Source organism: Apodemus sylvaticus, chromosome 5, assembly GCF_947179515.1.
Source record: "Apodemus sylvaticus chromosome 5, mApoSyl1.1, whole genome shotgun sequence".
Lineage (NCBI taxonomy): Eukaryota > Metazoa > Chordata > Mammalia > Rodentia > Muridae > Apodemus > Apodemus sylvaticus.
In genome coordinates, this window is record NC_067476.1 from 128842756 (window position 1) to 128859996 (window position 17241).

Genomic DNA, 17241 nt, shown 5'->3' on the forward strand with positions numbered 1-17241 from the left:
TGGGCTGCGCGCCTGTTGACTTTGGAAGCAGCCAGACTTCTGTTTCCTCTCTCACAAGTTGCCAAAAAAGGAATTGGAAAAGGAAGCTGGGTGTTTCTGAAGACAAGAAATGAAAACAGCCCTAAACTTCAGCACCAAACAATCTGAAACAGGCCTAGGCGATCGGATCATCCTTGCCATGAAGATGAGCTTGCTGTGCCTCTCAGGGGTCAGGGGAGTGAGTGACCAAATTCAGCTCTGTACAGAGTTGAAGCCCAAAGGCTTTTGCAAAGCTAATGCAGAAATGACAAGAGTTTGCTCCTTTTGTCTGGCATGTAGGCCCCAGAGATTAGTTCTGCTGCCTACAAAGAGAGCCACTTAGGTTACCTGGGTGATGGAAGTAAAACAGGTAGACAGGCAGACCAGCAGACAGGCAGACAGACCTAGATTTATATTTATATATATGAATACACATTGACTTTATGTGGTGGTAAGTTATATCCCTATATAACTTTTCTCAGGCATGTCATATAGCATGAGCAGACTTCCCTAACTAAACCCTCTTCTTTCTCTGCCTCCATACTCTTGCTTCTCCTTATCCACTGCTCAGATCACCTCACCTCTAGTTTTGTGTCATGAAGTTTTTTACATATATAATTTATCATTTATATTTTTCATATAGAATCTCAGCATCTTCTCCAGCACTATGTCTGCCATTTTCCTTTATAAGAGTTGACATGGTCATGGTGTCTTCTTCACAGCAATAGAAATTATAACTAAGACATTAAGGAATTAGATGATTTCATAGCAAGGTTTGCCATTGAAGTTTCTACACTTGGTGGTATTTCAGTTGGCTTTGGCTTCATATCTGTCAAGGAGAACATGCCAAGTGCTGAGGAGAAGGAGGAGTATTCTCTTTCACGTGGCAGTCCATCTACTGACAGCCATGTTCAGTTGTAAATAATGTAGCATCTCTCTAAAAAAAATGTGAAAAATAAAAAATAAACTTTATCCACATTTTCCATCACTTTCTAGATGTATAATTCACCCTTAAAGTAGTACAACTCTGAGAAAACTAAATGTCACTGTAAGTCAACAGGACAGTGTGGTTGACAAGAGTCACAACATTATGGAGAGTCAGAGTGTTTGTGGGCTGGTATGGCTGGGGCCCTGCCTTTGCAATCGGGACAGGATTGGGCTGGGAGCTGGCAAAGACAACCGTGTGTGTCTGGGAAAAGGCATGTCCCCAGAACAGGGCAGGGCACAGCTGCGCTGCCACTATCTGCTTCCATTCTAGAGGAGACATTTGGAATGACTGCTCCTCAGGCTTGTTTGGATAGTCTGCACTGAGCAGGTGCCTGACAAAGAAAGCCTAATACCTTTCTTCCTTCTTTACAGATTCGGCTGAATAGCAGAGGGCTCATCTATTCCGTGGGCTTGCTCCTGGCTTCTGTCTTTGTCACGGTAGGTTTGTAGCTTCTTCCTACTCTGAGGTGTTCATGTTCAAGCCCTCCCCTTGCTTACTTGGAGAACAGATGGGTGTGACCTCCATTAAATGGGGTAGACATCCAGATGTGCCATCTCCTGGCTGTTTCTTCTAAAAAAAAAAAATAGTAGCCATCTGGAATTCCTCCTCCATTCCTAACATTAGCCTCTTAGAAGCATGGTCCTGTTTCATATCAAACCTAAAATATTTTTGGAGCACTGCGAGTGTAGCTCAGTGGTTGGGCACTTGCCTAGAATGCCCAAGGTTGGATCCTCAACCAGACAATAAACAAATAGTTAGGCTGGGAATATGACTCAGTGAAGTGCTTTGTGTAAGAATGTAGACCTGAGTTCAGATTACTACAAATTTATACAAAAGCCGGGAATTGCAGCATATGCCTGTAACCCTGGCACTATGAGACAGAGACTGGCAGATTCAAGGGCCCCCGTGTCCAGTCAGCTTAGTCAAAGAACAGTGAGCACTACGTTCAGTGAGCGACCTTGTCTCAGAAAATATGGAGAAGTAATCAAGGAAGACATCCCAGCATCACCCACAACTTCTACATATGCATATATCTGCATGTGTGCGCGCGCGCGAGCCACACACACACACAGCAAAGGTGTTCTCTCTTTTACTAAATTAGATTCCATGTTATTGATCCTTCTAGATTGTAAAACACCACCATAATTCTTTGTCTTTGACCAATTTTCAGAGACTAAGAGTTTATTTTATTGCAAGGCACTTCTATTGCTACTGCACTCACGATCTTGGTCAATACATCCATTTGTGTAATTCAATATTCTCAGCTAGACTTTCTGTTTGGCAGGAATAAATTTCCACCTGATATATTCATTAGCATACAAATAGGATGTTGAATTTTTACCTTAGTAAGTATTGAAACACAGTGTATTTCCTTCCCTCTTTGCTTCAAGTCACTGCACTTCGCCTAGTGTGTTTTAACAGACATATGCCAAGGAATGAGGATCCATAAAGTTGGGCAAGAAGGACAAGGAGTCATTTAGACTATGAGTCTAATGTCAAGATCTTACAGAAGCAAATACTGCCTTATGCACACATGTGCATTTATAGAATTGAGTCTTTCATAGTTAAGAAATTCCTCATCTGTAGGATGATTTAGCATTCTACGTTAATTTTTTCCTGTGCACTGAGCCCAGAACTAGGCAAGGGTTGCTACTGAACTGTATCTCCTGCTCTGTTTTTACTTAACATTTCAAAGCAGGGTCATAGTAAGTTGTTGCTTGTGATCCTCCTGCCGTGGCCTCCCAGGTAGCCGGGATTACAAGCCCAGACTGCTAGGTCTAGCCAAGTTATAATGCTCTTAATAGCCATACACTGTGTGCTCAGTCCTTTGCTTATGCTCCCATATGGGGCTCCCCTGGTGTCAATATTACTACTCCATCATATAGAGAAAGGATAATGCCTACAGGCATTAAATAACCTGTAGATTCAGGCAGATGGAAACACAGTTCATGCTTGTAGGCCTTCTCTGTCTCCTTAGAGCATTCTGTAGTTGTGCAAGGCTATCAGATACTTCACTAGAAATAGAAATGGAGTTGATGAGAGATAAGTAGTTTGGAAAGAATACAAAATTTCAAACATCTTGCATTTGAAATGTCTGTTAGACCTCCAAGAAGAAAGAGCTAGAGAGGTAGTGAAGATAAAAATCTGAAATTTGGGCTGGAGAGACTGGCTCAGTAGTTAAAGCAGATACAGAGTGAGGAAAGCCTGTGCAGTGGGAGTGAGTGAAGGCAGAGATGCAATTGTCACAGAACTGAGGGGAGGTATAACAAAGCCACCCGAGGACCCGGGGAGGCCAGAGGGATAGTTTGGAAGCAATAACCACCAACCTAAGGCCAGTGAGCACTGTCGGTGTGGCTGGGCATTGTTCGCCAGCTTTGTGGTGAGCTGTGCGTATTCAGCATGAGCAAAGGGACATGTGACTTGAACTGAAAGACCCTGGATTAGCCAAGCAAGTAAGGATGCCAAATGAGAGAGAAACCAGGGACGTTTCCCAAAGCTGTAACAGATGGAATGAAAAAGTGTATCCGGAATGGAGGAGAGAGACAAGATGGACAAAGCCCATGGGACTCTTGGTTGTCTTAGTTACTTTTCTATTGCTAAGACAAAACACCATGGCCAAGACAACTCACAAAAGGAAAGCATTCAGTGGGGGCTCACTGTTCCAGAGGATTAGAGTATGGCCATCATGCTGGGGAGGGAACATGGCAGCAGGCAGGCAGGCATGGTGCTGGTGTAATAGCTAAAAGCTTTCATCTGATTAATAAGCACGAAGTAAAGAGAGAGCCGGACAGTGGGGATGGCCTAGACTTTTGAAACCTCAAAGCCCACCTTTAGTAACATACTTCCTCCAACAAGGCCACACCTCCTAATCCTTCCTAAAGAATCCCACCAACTGAGGACCAAGTGTTCAAATACACGGGCCGTTGGCAGACATTTTTATTCAAACCACTACACCAACTGTGCCCGAACATTTTAGGTCCTAGAGGTATGCAAAGTTGTAGAAGCTGGGTACCCATGGAAATAAGACAGAAAGGAAGAAATATAGGAATGTTGACACCAAGGTATTAGGTGTTTCTGCTACTGGTAGTAACAGAGTCAAGGCTATGACTTAGTCCCAAATGTACATGCACTACAGGATAAAAACTGGATGTGTAGCATTAAGTACCTGACATGAAGCCAATGCAGCCATCAGGGTGCATTTTGTATCTTATTTCAACTAAATGCAAATATAGATGAATATAACCACATGTGGCTAACAGGTCCAGCAGGGAACTCAGTCATCAGTAGGGTGACTGCTGCAGAAGGCAAGAACCTCCAAGAGCAGTATTGTAAAAATCCTCTGTGAGGATGCTGAAATCACTGTGGAGCCAGTGTGGAGCCAGCAGCAGACTCTGAGGATGAACGAGGACACAAAACTAGAGAGTCTGGAGGTGACCAGGGCAGCACGATGGACAGCAACCACACCAGTTGGGAAATAAGAAATCTCAGTCTTGGTTTGGGGGAAGGAGAGAAATAATTATTTGGAAGCAGCAATTTGTGGACATCTTCCTTACCTCTATCTACGGCAATGGGAAGATGTTCGTGGGTAGTCGAGAATTGGTTAGGGGAGGCTTAGGGATATAGAAGATGTCCTCAGGCATTAGGTGGGGCTTAGAAAGATGAAAGAGGCTGATCTCGAGGGCCACACAGAGGACTATGGGGCCGGAGTCCAGGAACAAACCTAGGCTATTCTGAGGTTTTGAACCTGTCAATTTTGTTAACATGATGACCGCCACCTACATGTTTTAGTTTCCTCTCTTTTAAGTTTAATGTTCCTACTTTCCAGGGATGTTGCAGGCTCAGGCCCATCCCCCAACAGCCCTCCGCCATGCCACGCCCCAGGCACCCTCTGACCCATTCTGTATGTTACAGGTGTTTGGTGTTCACTTGAACAAGTGGCAGCTGGACAAGAAGCTGGGCTGCGGATGCCTCTTCCTGTATGGCGTGTTCCTCTGCTTCTCCATCATGACGGAGTTCAACGTGTTCACCTTTGTGAACTTGCCCATGTGTGGGGACTAATGATTGGCCAGGCCACCTGCCGAGGCCCAGGTCCTTCTTTTCTGTGCAATACGAGACCCGGCCGCACCCGAGTCAGGCGGCCCCTCAACAGCCACGACACGTCCGTCTCTCCCGTGCTGTCCACAGGCCTCCGCTCCTGTCCTGGTGGCCTAGGCTCTCCCTGCCACCTCCTTCGCTCCCCAATTCCCTTGGCCCGACCTCCCAGCCGGCCCCTCTCACCTGCCCACCCCATTCCTGTCTCCTCTTCCGCGTGAAGACATCCAACATCCACAGGAATTTTCAAGCTCCAATTTTGAACAGTGACTGAGATTCTAGAACAAAACTGGCTGCTAACTGGCCCAAGCCAGGCACAACTTACTCCAGTCCCTCCTCCTTTTTTAAGTTATTTCACAGAAGATACCCTAATTTATGACCAGAGACTTTGAGGAAACAGGAGAGGGTCTGCTGATGGCAAGGAAGTGTTGGGTTGGTTTTGTTTGGGAGTGAGTCCTAGGTTACTGGGCTTGGGGAATCATTTAATTTAAGGGGGCTTTTTTGTTTCTTTACTTTTCTTTCAGAGACAGAGGAATTCCCTCAATTCTCTCACTGGGCTCTGGCTTAATAGCTGATCCACAGATTGTACTGAGTGTCTCCTGGGGTTGAATCCCAGGCACGTTGGGAATTTATTAGTTGGGAAACCACTGAGCAAGACCACCAGGGATACATGCATGACATGACATTTTTCTGCCCAAGGACACACCACTAAAGTCCTGAAGGCTTCACCTAGGGGTGGGGGGGTATAAGGTGTTAGAGGAAGAAAGCTGCTTCACACATGTTCACTATGCCCATCTCTCTCCCACTAGGTTCTTTCTAGATTTTCAAGCAATAGTTCTTGCCTGCCTTTGACAGGAAGGCCCTGGATAACTGTCCATAAGGACACCAGGCACCGGGCAGTCAACACCAGAAACTTCCCCAGCGTGTGAGTCCTTGAAATGTGCTCTTGTTGCTTGGCATTTGTGGTGACAGGGAGTGGCCCCAGAGGCCATCACTGTGCTCTGGACAGAAGTTACACTGGTTTCTTGGAAAATGAAGAGAAGCACATTTTGCACAGATGTCGTCAATGAAGTCCCAATTTGCCACTTGGTATCGAGTACACTGGACCCTGACAGCTGGCTCTTGAGTAAACATCCTTCCTCAGAGGATGCCACCAACAAGCTAGCCAGTTTCACCCCCCCTTCCCCTCCCCCTCCTGGAGGGATGGCCAGGGAGGGAGAAAGCAGAGAACTCCTGTGTTGAAAACCACAGAATGGGTTCACCTCAGACTGGCTCAAGGGCACAAGTTATTGTGAACATTTCGCCAATCACTGCTCAACCGCCCTGCTAGATTTTCTATGACGCTGAATTATTACGCAGAATAACTCCACCAAGTTGAGATACACCCATGCTTGTTACACTTGTATTTATTGAAACTGTGGATTCTTGCCCGCCCGTGCTCTTCCGTGTATTTACTTTAAGCACTGATCACTTATCATCCATTCGGTATGGTTTTCCCAGTCCCTTGTACACATCCTGGTTTCAATTGTAAAAAAAAAAAACAAAATAATAATAATAACCTGCTACAGACTGGCTGAATGTTTCCATTTGAGCTGCAGGCCACGGGGCAGCATCAGCCGAGGACCAGGAGTGGAAATCACCAATTTGGGCTCTCAGAGCTAAGACACACTTACTGATTTGGTTGCACATTTTGCACTGGTTTATGGCGATTGTTTTCTTGGACGAATGGTGTAAAATAAACTTCTCTGTTCTGTATCCTCCCTCAAACACAGTGTATTGTTTTCTCAGCTAGCCCGGCACTGTTTCATAGCAAACAGCAGGTGGCTGTAAGCGCCGTGGCGCCGGGTATGTGTACCCTCTACTTCTTCTGGCCAGACTTGGCTGCCAGACTGGTGTCTCTAGGAAACAGGTATGAACTGGCAAATAACGGGTCCATCTAAAGTTTGAAGGGATTCCGGATCTGTGTCATGTCACAGAATTCTAGATTTCTGCTTGTGGTAGAGTACAGGTGACGTTGTGTTCAGGTCCCCTTCTTTTTGCTGGGTGTAAAAGGAAGCTCACCAGAGACCTGATATGTTTAACAGGTCCCAAGTTCTCCAGAAAGTTTCATGAAAGTTAAGAGTTGCCCATGCTATCTGGGATTCCCAGCTCTCAGGATCAGAATTCAAGGGCTGCATGAAGATACTCTGCCTCAAAGAAGCAAGCAATATATATCTCCGGCGAAGCCAGTTCCTCAAAAGAGACCATAACATATAGTTACAACAAGCTACCTGATCCAAAGGATCTGCCATTGTGCCTAAGTCAGCATAGCTTATATAGGAATCAGAAGAAAAATAACTTCTGAGTCATAGTAACAACTGCCTAAAATGTATACTCCTATGATAGGAATATAGAGAGTACCTGACTTTGTTTCTGTATTTCTATCTTGAGACATCTGGCTACCAAAATCCTGTGTCTCACATATGCACCTTGAATATGGGTTAGAGTATTCTATTATGCCTGTTGGTACTGAAAAGTATTAGTTACTTAGTTTTTCAAATCAACAAAAAGACATGGGATCAATCGGCTTTACATCATCTTATTTATCTCATCGACAGTGGTGAAAGAAATCCAGGGCACTCCGAGGTAGGCCAGCACACTGAGCTGCATCCCCAGCCCACAGAAACTTGATTTAAAAACACGAGTGATCTGCAAAATCTTTAGAAATCACAGTTCTGTTCTCAATGTCTCAGAGCGAAAATCCCAGGGATAAACCCATGCCACTGTGGCTTACAGCTGTGCTCCCAGCACTTGGGAGGCAATCGGGAAGGGCGGAGATCAAGGCTAGCCTGGACTACTTGGTAAGTTCCAGGCCAGCCTGAGCAATATAGTGAGACCTTGAATCAAAACAGAGGGGGAGAACCCATCCATCCAAGGCTGAGCCACTATCCCTGCTTCAGCCATGAGGACTGCCAATCCAGGAACTCTGAGGGACTCCCTTCTGAAATGGGAATTTAGCATATTTCTGCCTGGATTCCAGCCACGCACAATTATTTCTTGAGGTGTCCGTTGAGAGTGAGGTTTCCAATGAGTCTGCTGTCCTGTGAGGCAAAATTGCTGATGTTAACTATTTTCACACTCCTGGCAGCACTGCTGTTTGAGAGAGGCTGGGGTGGGAGAGAAAGATTGAAGAAAGGACTTCTTTTCGATTCCTAACACTTCACATCATCAACAGTTCCAACAGCGCCCCTCACTGCAGTGCTCTGATGTGACTGCTTCTGGTAACCCTGGAGGCTGTCATCTCATGGCTTCTACCAAGGAAGGAAAGGTGCATGCTAGAACCTGTGCACCCTCCTGAACACATCCTGCCAAGAGGTGATCATCGCGGAGTGGCCTGAAAGCTGGCTAACTTGTTCGCACAAACATTCAATTGGTGGAAAAAAGTAAAGGTGGGAACCTGATAGTAAACAAGATGTTTTTATCAAAATTTATTTTCACCCTTTCAAAATGGAATGGTTATCTGATTAATAGGATACTGCAACAGTGGTTTCAACCCATCTCAGTGAAGTATTTTGTTCGAATTGGTTCACTTCCATATTGGATTTAAGCTTCATGCTGACACAACATAATATAAATGCACACAAACACACTCACACATAAACATCACACACACACACACACACATAAGGGGGAACCTGCCTAATATAAAAACTATCCCATAGATTTTTTTAATTATTGAGATATCAAACTGTCTGTTTTAAGACTACAGGAAATTAATCAAACTTGTATCTAATAAATAAAAAGAAAAATGTATTAATTGACTATCATTGAAAGATGTGGGCACTACTATAATATTTAAAAGGCCAGGAGCCAAGCTGGTGCAGACAGGAGGCCAGCTGTACATGGGATAAATTATGCCTTGGCCAGAACTGATTTCATACTGCACTTTTTACTTAGCTTCTGAACACAGAGCAAAGGACAAGAAATTTAACCGACACTTTCAGGTGAAATGTTATGATCAGGGTAATATATAATAATTATATCCTTAATAAAGGATATCAGTCATTTAAGTAGTTTTACTCAACCTCAATAGAGCAAACATTCTTACCAAGTGCTAGAAAATTTAAACACAGTATTTATTCTCATTTTGTTTCATTTTTGGCTTGTGTGTGTGTGTGTGTGTGTGTGTGTGTGTGTGTGTGTGTTTTAACAGAGAGGAGAATGGGGGAAGATTTAAATTACAATTTGGCAAGCCACTGAGTGCTTTTTTTATACTTAATTTACATAAACATATGCACCTACAGATACATTAAACTTGTTTTTCTTAGGCTAGACATGATGATATAAGCCTATAATTCTGTAGCTTTGGAAGTAGAGGCCAGAGGGCTAAGAGCTCTAGGTCATCCTCGGCTACAATGCCTTTGACGACAGCCTAGGAGACCTGAGACTTTTTTTTTTTTGGTTTGGTTTGGTTTTGTTTGCTTGTTTCCTTTTAAGGGGCAGCTTATTCTGCTTATCTGAAGCTGATTGGATGATGCTGCAGCATCTAGTTTGTTAGAATAAATGGCCTCGGAGTTCTGGTAAACCCACACATCATGGAGTGATATGAAATGAGGAATTTCAGAGCCTCTGCAGGCGCTTTGGCTATGTCTGGCCTGCGCCTGTGGTCATCCTGAAAATGAGTGCACTCATGCATAACAATGCTTTTGCCTAAAACTGGTATTTTATATTTATTTTAGAAAACACAAGTGAAGCACCCTTCAATCTTCAATGCCATGCCTCTCTCTCTCTCTCTCTCTCTCTCTCTCTCTCTCTCTCTGTTTCTCTCTCTCTCTCTCTCTCTCTCTCTCTCTCTCTCTCTCTGGCCTTTTCAAGACAGGGTTTCTCTGTGTAGCCCTGGCTGTCCTCATGCCTCTCTTTCTTAAGGTAGAGTGGGCACTCCATCTCCCTGCCATGGTGGAGGAGGGAGAATCCTTCAGATGAGAACTAGGAATACTGTGCTCCCCAGTCTGCACCGCTCTCCACACAGTGCACGTGCGACAAATTGCCTCATGCTTCAGACTTAAAATATGCTTTTTCTCCTAGATACGGGTTTCTCGTACGTCAGCCCCACCATCTAATTCCTTTACTTTTCTTTTTTTATTAGATAAATTCTTTATTTACAATTCAAATGTTGTCCCCTTTTCTGGTTTCCCCACCCACCCAAATATCCCCTAACCCATCCCCGCTACCCCTGCTCACCAATCCACCCACTCCCACTTGCCTGTCCTGGCATTCCCCTATACTGAGGCATTCTCTGGTCCAAGGGCCTTTCCTCCCTTTGATGTCCATCAAGACTATCCTCTGCTGCATATGCATCTGGAACCATGGGTTCCTCCATAAGTACTCTTTGGTTCCTGGTTTAATCCCTGGGAGCTCTGGGGGGGGGGGTGGCTACTGGTTGGTTCATATTGTTGTTCTTCCTATGGTGCTGCAAACCTCTTCAGCTCCTTGGGTCCTTTCTCTAGCTCCTCCATTGGGGACCCTGTGCTCAGATGAATGGTTGACTGAGAGTGTCCCCTCAGGATTTGTCATGCACTGGCAGAGCCTCCCAGGTGACAACTATATCAGGCTCCTATCAAGCCCTTGTTGGCATCCAAAATAGTGTCTAGGTTTTGTAACTGGATATGGGATGGATCCCTGGGGGGGGGGGGGCGATGGGGGGGGGAGTCTCTAAATGGTCTTCCCTCGGTCTCTGCTCCACATTTTGTCACTGTATCTCCTCCTATGGGTATTTTGTACCCCCTTCTAAGAAGGACCAGAGTATCAATACTTTGTTTTTTCTTCATCTTGAGCTTCATTTGGTTTGTGAATTGTATTTTGAGTATTCTAGGCTTCTGGGCTAATATCCATTTACCAGTGAGTGCATACAATGTATGTTCTTTTGTGATTGGGTTAAATCACTCAGGATGGTATTTTCTAGTTCCATCCATTTGCTTAAGAATTGCATAAAATCATTGTTTTTAATAACTAAGTAGTATTCCATTGTGTAAATGTACCACATTTTCTGTATCCATTCCTCTTTTGAGGGACATCTGGGTTCTTTCCAGCTTCTGGCTATTATAAATAAGGCTGCTATGAACATAGTGGAGCATGTGCCCTTATTACATGCTGGAGAATCCTCTGGGTATATGCCCAAGAATGATATAGCAGGGTCTTCCTGTAGTCTTATGCCCAATTTTCTGAGGAACCGCCAAACTGATTTCCAGAGTAGTTGAACCAGCTTGCAATCCCTAGCAGTGGAGGAGTGTTCCTCTTTCTCCACATCCTCTCCAGCATCTTCTGTCTCCTGAGTTTTTGATCTTGGCCATTCTGACTGGTCTGAGGTAAAATCTCAGGGTTGTTTTGATTTGCATTTCCCTGATGACTAAGGATGTTGAACATTTCTTTAGGTGCTTCTCAGCCATTCAATATTCCTCAGGTGAAAATTCTTTGTTTAGCTCTCTACCCCATTTTTAATAAGGTTATTTGGTTCTCTGGAGTCTAGCTTCTTGAGTTCTTTATATATATTGGATATTAGGCCTCTGTCAGATGTAGGTTGGTAAAGATCTTTTCCTAATTTGTTGGTTGCTGTTGTTTTGTCCTTTGACAGTATCCTTTGCCTTACAGAAACTTTGTAATTTTATGAGATTCCATTTGTCAATTCTTGATCTTAGAGCATAAGCTATTGGTTTTCTGTTCAGGAAATTTTCCCCTGTGCCCATGTGCTCAAGGCTCTTCCCCAGTTTCTTTTCTATTAGTTTCAGTGTATCTGGTTTTATGTGGAGGTCCTTGATCCATTTGGACTTGAATTTTATACAAGGTAAGAATGGATCGATTTGCATTCTACTGCACACCATCTAATTCCTGTTGTCACCACAAGTAGTCACCTCCAGTTGTTTAAATAGTCTATACAATTTCCATCTATTAAAAAAAAAGTTCAGTTTGCCTGCATTTGTCCACCTTGTTGTCTATATTAGTGTTTTCAAGCCTTTAACATACTACAGAATTGCCTAAAGACTTAATAGATAAACATTTCAGCAGGCCTGTGGATAACTCAGGAATTCTCATTTCTCACAATTCCCAGACACTAATCACTGTTGGGATAGAGCCCACTTTGGTAGCTAATGCCCTAACTAGTGTGGGCAGTAAAGGCACATTTGCCTTACCCCAGCCTCACCACTATCATTAGTGTGTCAGAAAACACACACACAGATGGGTGTATTATATTTTCACCATTTCAATATTATCTTTTCCCTCTGCTTCCAATGAGATATTCCATTGGCTGAAAGTAGACAAAAACCAGTGCATCCAGCTCTTCACTGACTATTCTGTTTAATCTCACAGGAGTTTCTCCCTCTAACAACTAATGAGCATCTTTTAAATTAGAACCCACCTAGATCAAATAAAGTGGCTTAAGACAAAGATAAAGCCACCATTCTAGACAGAGACCATAAAGGTCATTCAAGGTGAAAAGATGTTAGTCACAAATGACAAGGGAAAGAAACAGAGAATGAAGGAATAGCATTTTCCTGTATTTGTTTGTTACAATCACGGAGACACAGGAATCTGTATTTGTACAGTATGATCATGGATAGCTAGATTATAGATATAAATATGCTATTTTCTGGTTTTGGTTTTGTTTTTTAAAGGTTTTTGTGTACTTCTTGCAATACTCTGGGATCAAATACATAGCCTTGAACCTGCTGGGCAAGCATTCTATCCCTGAGATACCTCCCCAGCTTTGGGGTTTTGATATAAGGTCTGGCTATGTGGTCCAAGCTAGCTTCCAACTTGTAATTCTGCTGCATCCACCCCTTAAGTTCTGAAGTTATAGGCAGGCATCACTATGCCTGGCATTACATGTGTTACTTTGATTTAAATTTACCTAGCAAAGATGTAATGTCCCAGAAAAGGAAATAAAAAGCTTGTCCCAGAACAGACTAGTTAAGTGTATTAGACACTCATACATGTTCCTTGGTGTTCTTGTCTGAGACCCAAGAGCAGGATGCATCCAACCACACATCTGCATAGCTTCTAGGCTCAGATCATGACTTCCAAGTGTTAAGTTGGCAAAACTCCCAAGGAAGACGCAGACACACAGGGTTTGTGCCTGTGGAAAGTACTCTCTTTAGACATAGGCTCTTGACTAATCCACAAGGCTCAAAGGACATACTGTGTTTCAACATAATGCTGTAAAAGCCACATTTTACAGGCCCACGGAGTCTGGAAGTGGATTTAAATGTAAGCAAGCATTATCCAGGGTGGCCTGGACCAGGAGGAAGAATGAGGCCTTCCCCCCCAGAGGTAGAACACTATGTGTGGTCCCCACCAGCCCACAAGCAAGAGGATACATTCCATCACCCCCAATGGCTCCACGCCCCAAGAAGCTCTCTCCCTGAAGGTGCCATCTCTAGGCTGGAATGTGTTTCTGTGGTAACATTGTGAGCTGTTGAGACCAGCCTGTGTCACCACATAATTGAATTTAAGGTACTCCTTCCTATTTTTAAGACCCTCTTTATACTTCTGACGGGATTTAATCAGCCAACTAAACACTAAAACACTTCTCAGGAGGAAACCAAGGATCTGGAAAAAACAAAAAATTGAGATCTAGGGCCAGGAAATCTATTCATTTCTAACACATATGCAAATCAGTGACTTAGAGACATGAGAACTCAGTGTGCCTTGGATGAACATGATACCCAAATTACTTGCATTACTCTCAAAGGGAACTAAATACAGTTTCCAAGTTACAACTCTGACTATTTTTTCTGGAAAGTTCTTATGTCCCCTTAGTGTTGTGTTTTAACATGGGTTGACTGGCTAAACAGAAGGTCCCACAATTTATGTGTGTAATTTCTGGGCTAAACCAGCCTTGTAGGATGAATGATCAGATTGCCCCTGCCCATCATCAGTATAAGCTCCAAACCATGCAGTCTGCTGTTCCTAGGGTTACTGGACATCAGCAGGTGGTTGTATGAGTTTGGTTTCTCTTGTTTCAGTAAAAAAAAATTTAAAAAAAAAACCTAACCAAAAGCAATTGTGGGAAACAAAGAATTTAACTGGCTCATGCTTCTGGGAGCATAGTCCATCATGGAGGGAAATCAAGGCAGAAAGTCCAGGGAAGAAGCCTGAAGACAAGAGTGCTCTTCCACACAGCATTACTCCAATGGGCAAACTCATTCACCGCCAGGAACCATGGACAAGTGCTGCTTACTGGCTCACTCCAGATTCATGCTTAGCTCGCTTTCTGATATTTCCCAGAACCTCTTAAGTAGGGGTGATGACACCCACAGTATTTGGGCCCCTACAAACATTATCCTGGTTTGCTATCTGTTGCTGTGATAAACAGCATGACCAAAGGAGCTTGGGGAAGATTTATTTCATCATCTACTTTATAGTCCATCATAAGAATTTCCATCTTAGAAAGCACAAGATGGGAACTCAAGGCAAGGAAGCGCACCTGGAGGCAGGAAGTGAAACAGAGACCATGGACAAATGATGCTCACTAGCTTGCCTCCTGGGCTCGCTCAGCTACCTCTCTTATACAACGCAGGCCCATCTGCCTAGGGACAACACCATCCACAGTGGACTTGACCTACCCACACCAATCAGCAAGTAAGAAAACTCTCCACAGACTGCCTGCAGACTGATAGAGGCAATTCCTCAGTCGAGGCCTCTCTTCCCAGGTGACTCTAGGCTATGTCAAGTTGACAATGAAAACTGACTGATACAGTAGTCCAGGAAGAAATGAGGTCCCAAATAGTGCACAGTTTCCCCATTGTTGCACATCAGTCATCATCCTGACTCTCCTGCAACACAAACAATGTCGCTTGAGTTCTCCCTTGTATCGGCTTAGAAATGGTCAGAGGTGGTGTGATGGTTAGTGCTGACTGTTGTCTTGACAGACTCTGGATTTACCTAGATGTTGTGTGACACTATTGCTAGGGAAAGTGTGAGCAACTATCTACTCACCCCAGATGGGGAACTGACAACAGAGCAAAGTACAGATATCAACGAAGTCCAGTGTGGTGACCCAGTGAGTTTTATCGAGATTAAGTGCAGGAATATAGGTGAGGAGTTAACTTACAGGAACAGAAATGACTCAAAGATGAGACTGTATTACTAAAGCCATTGGTGACAGCTCACAAAAGCTGGAAACAAGGAGCCCAGTACACAGCACTCAAGCAGCTCAACTGGTTGGAGAGGGGCTCTTTCTGGTGGATCAGTCAGTCTTGTCCTCTTCCAGGAAATTCAGCTTGTCTGAGAGTCTTCTGGAAATCTTAGCTGGTCTCTGCTTCTCCCAGGTGGCTGGGCTTGTCTGGGTGTTTTCTTTGCAGCCTGTCTTGTTTGAGAATGACTCCAGCAGTCTTTACTGCTTCTGTACTCTTGGAGAGAGAAGGGCCTAGTGAATCTGGTAAGTTTCAGGGACTTCCTGGAGCTATTTGGAGTTGTTTACATCCTGTCTTAAAGAGCAGTGCCTTCAGGTGGAGTGTTTCAATCTTGGGGATCCTGTTATGGAACACGAGGAAGCAAGTCTCCAAATACACCTGTGGAGGATTATTTAGATTATGTTGGCCTCTGGATATGTCTGTGAGAGATTATCTTGATGAAGTTACTTAAGATGAGAAGATCCACCCTAAAGGACAAAAGGCTGCTCCATTCCTAGGTTTGAGTTGACCATGAACTGCATAAAAAGAAGGAAATTAGCAGAGAAGAAATATTCATTACTCTCTTCTTCCCAGACTATGGAAGCCATGTGACCAGATGCTTCAAACTTCTGCCATCTTTACCCCACTTCTATGGAAGATCAGTCTTGAATTGTGAGCCCATCCCTTATTATTGCTATTTTATTACAATAATAGAAGTAACTAACACAGATGGATTTCTTTCTTCTAAATGTTTTTGTGTATATGGTATATGTATGAGTGTATTCATGTTTGTGTGGGTCTCACATGTGTTTGTGTAGGACCTCCTTTTGGGGAGACCCCCACTCCATTCTCGGGATAGCGTACACCCAAGGAAACACAAGAGACCGACTTGATGCAAACGCATGAGGTAGTTTATTATCAGAGCTCTGGATCGACGCGTATCTCACACAGGAGACAGAGGAGTCGACCCTGAGGCTCAAAAGTTAGGGGTTTATATAGGAAAAGTCGGGGGGCAGGGTTCGCGGTTACACATGATTTGCTGATTCAAACATTGGTGGGGGATTCTGGCGCGCAGGGTGGGTTTTTTTGGCATACGTGCAGATTGGGCCATCAGCAATGTAGGAGGGCGGTTTATTTTTGTTAGCAGGAAGGTCATTTTAAACTGCATCCAAGGACAGGAGACAGGAGACTCCAGTCCAGATAGTGTCTGACCCATAGGAGTTTTCCCAGGCATGCCCCTTATCTTTTATGGCTGGTCTGTTTGTGGAATGGCTCAACTAGAACCTTGCTTCAAGCTTGTCCAGCATGCCCTGGCTCTAGTCTGCTTGCTGCCTCAACTATGGATTCTGAAAAGTCCCAACTCCCTTCATTTGCAGGTGGGTGTGCATATGTTATACATGTGAATACAGAGTTCTGACATTGGTTGTCTTCTTTGGTTGCTCTTGTCATATTCATTGAGGAAGGGTCTCTCAATTGAGCCCAGGGCTCACTGATACAGCTAGAATAGGTAACCGGATTGATCCAGAGATCACTGATGGCGGCCTTCTAAGTGCTGGATTTACTGCCAGGGTCCCGTGTCCACCTAACATCTACATGGGCTCTGGGGAGAACTCTGGTCCTCACACATGCTGCTTGCACTGAAAGGCCTTTAACTGCTAAGCCAATTCCCCAAGTTCCTGCAGGTAAGTTTTCCAAGGTTTCTTCTTACCCATATTGATAATGCATTCCTTGAGACCTCAAAACAGGGATGGGTACGTTTTTAGTTTACCCAGACTCTATGACATGCATTAAATAAAAACAAAGACCTATAACTGTAACTGTACTATAACGTTCAACTCTAGATGAAGCCATCATAGCCATAAGTCTCATCCTTTACATCCCTAATTCAAAAGAGTCAGTGGACTATGAACTAGAAAAAAGAATCCTGACCTGTTCTCCCCACCATCCAAATGAGGGCCTTAGACTTAGAATAGGTCACTGCCTATTCAAATGTTC

At 44.0% G+C, this 17241-nt stretch overlaps 1 protein-coding gene across 1 annotated transcript in view; it reads left to right on the forward strand.

The window, feature by feature from the left end:
- The window catches only part of Slc24a3 (solute carrier family 24 member 3), a 480749-nt gene extending 473896 nt beyond the window's left edge, over positions 1–6853 (forward strand). The window contains exons 16-17 of the mRNA XM_052183806.1: positions 1378–1443; positions 4919–6853. Of these exons, the coding sequence (XP_052039766.1) occupies positions 1378–1443; positions 4919–5065 (213 nt within the window). The 3' untranslated portion in view covers positions 5066–6853. The remainder of the gene's footprint in view (positions 1–1377; positions 1444–4918) is intronic.
- The last annotated feature ends 10388 nt before the right edge of the window (positions 6854–17241 follow it).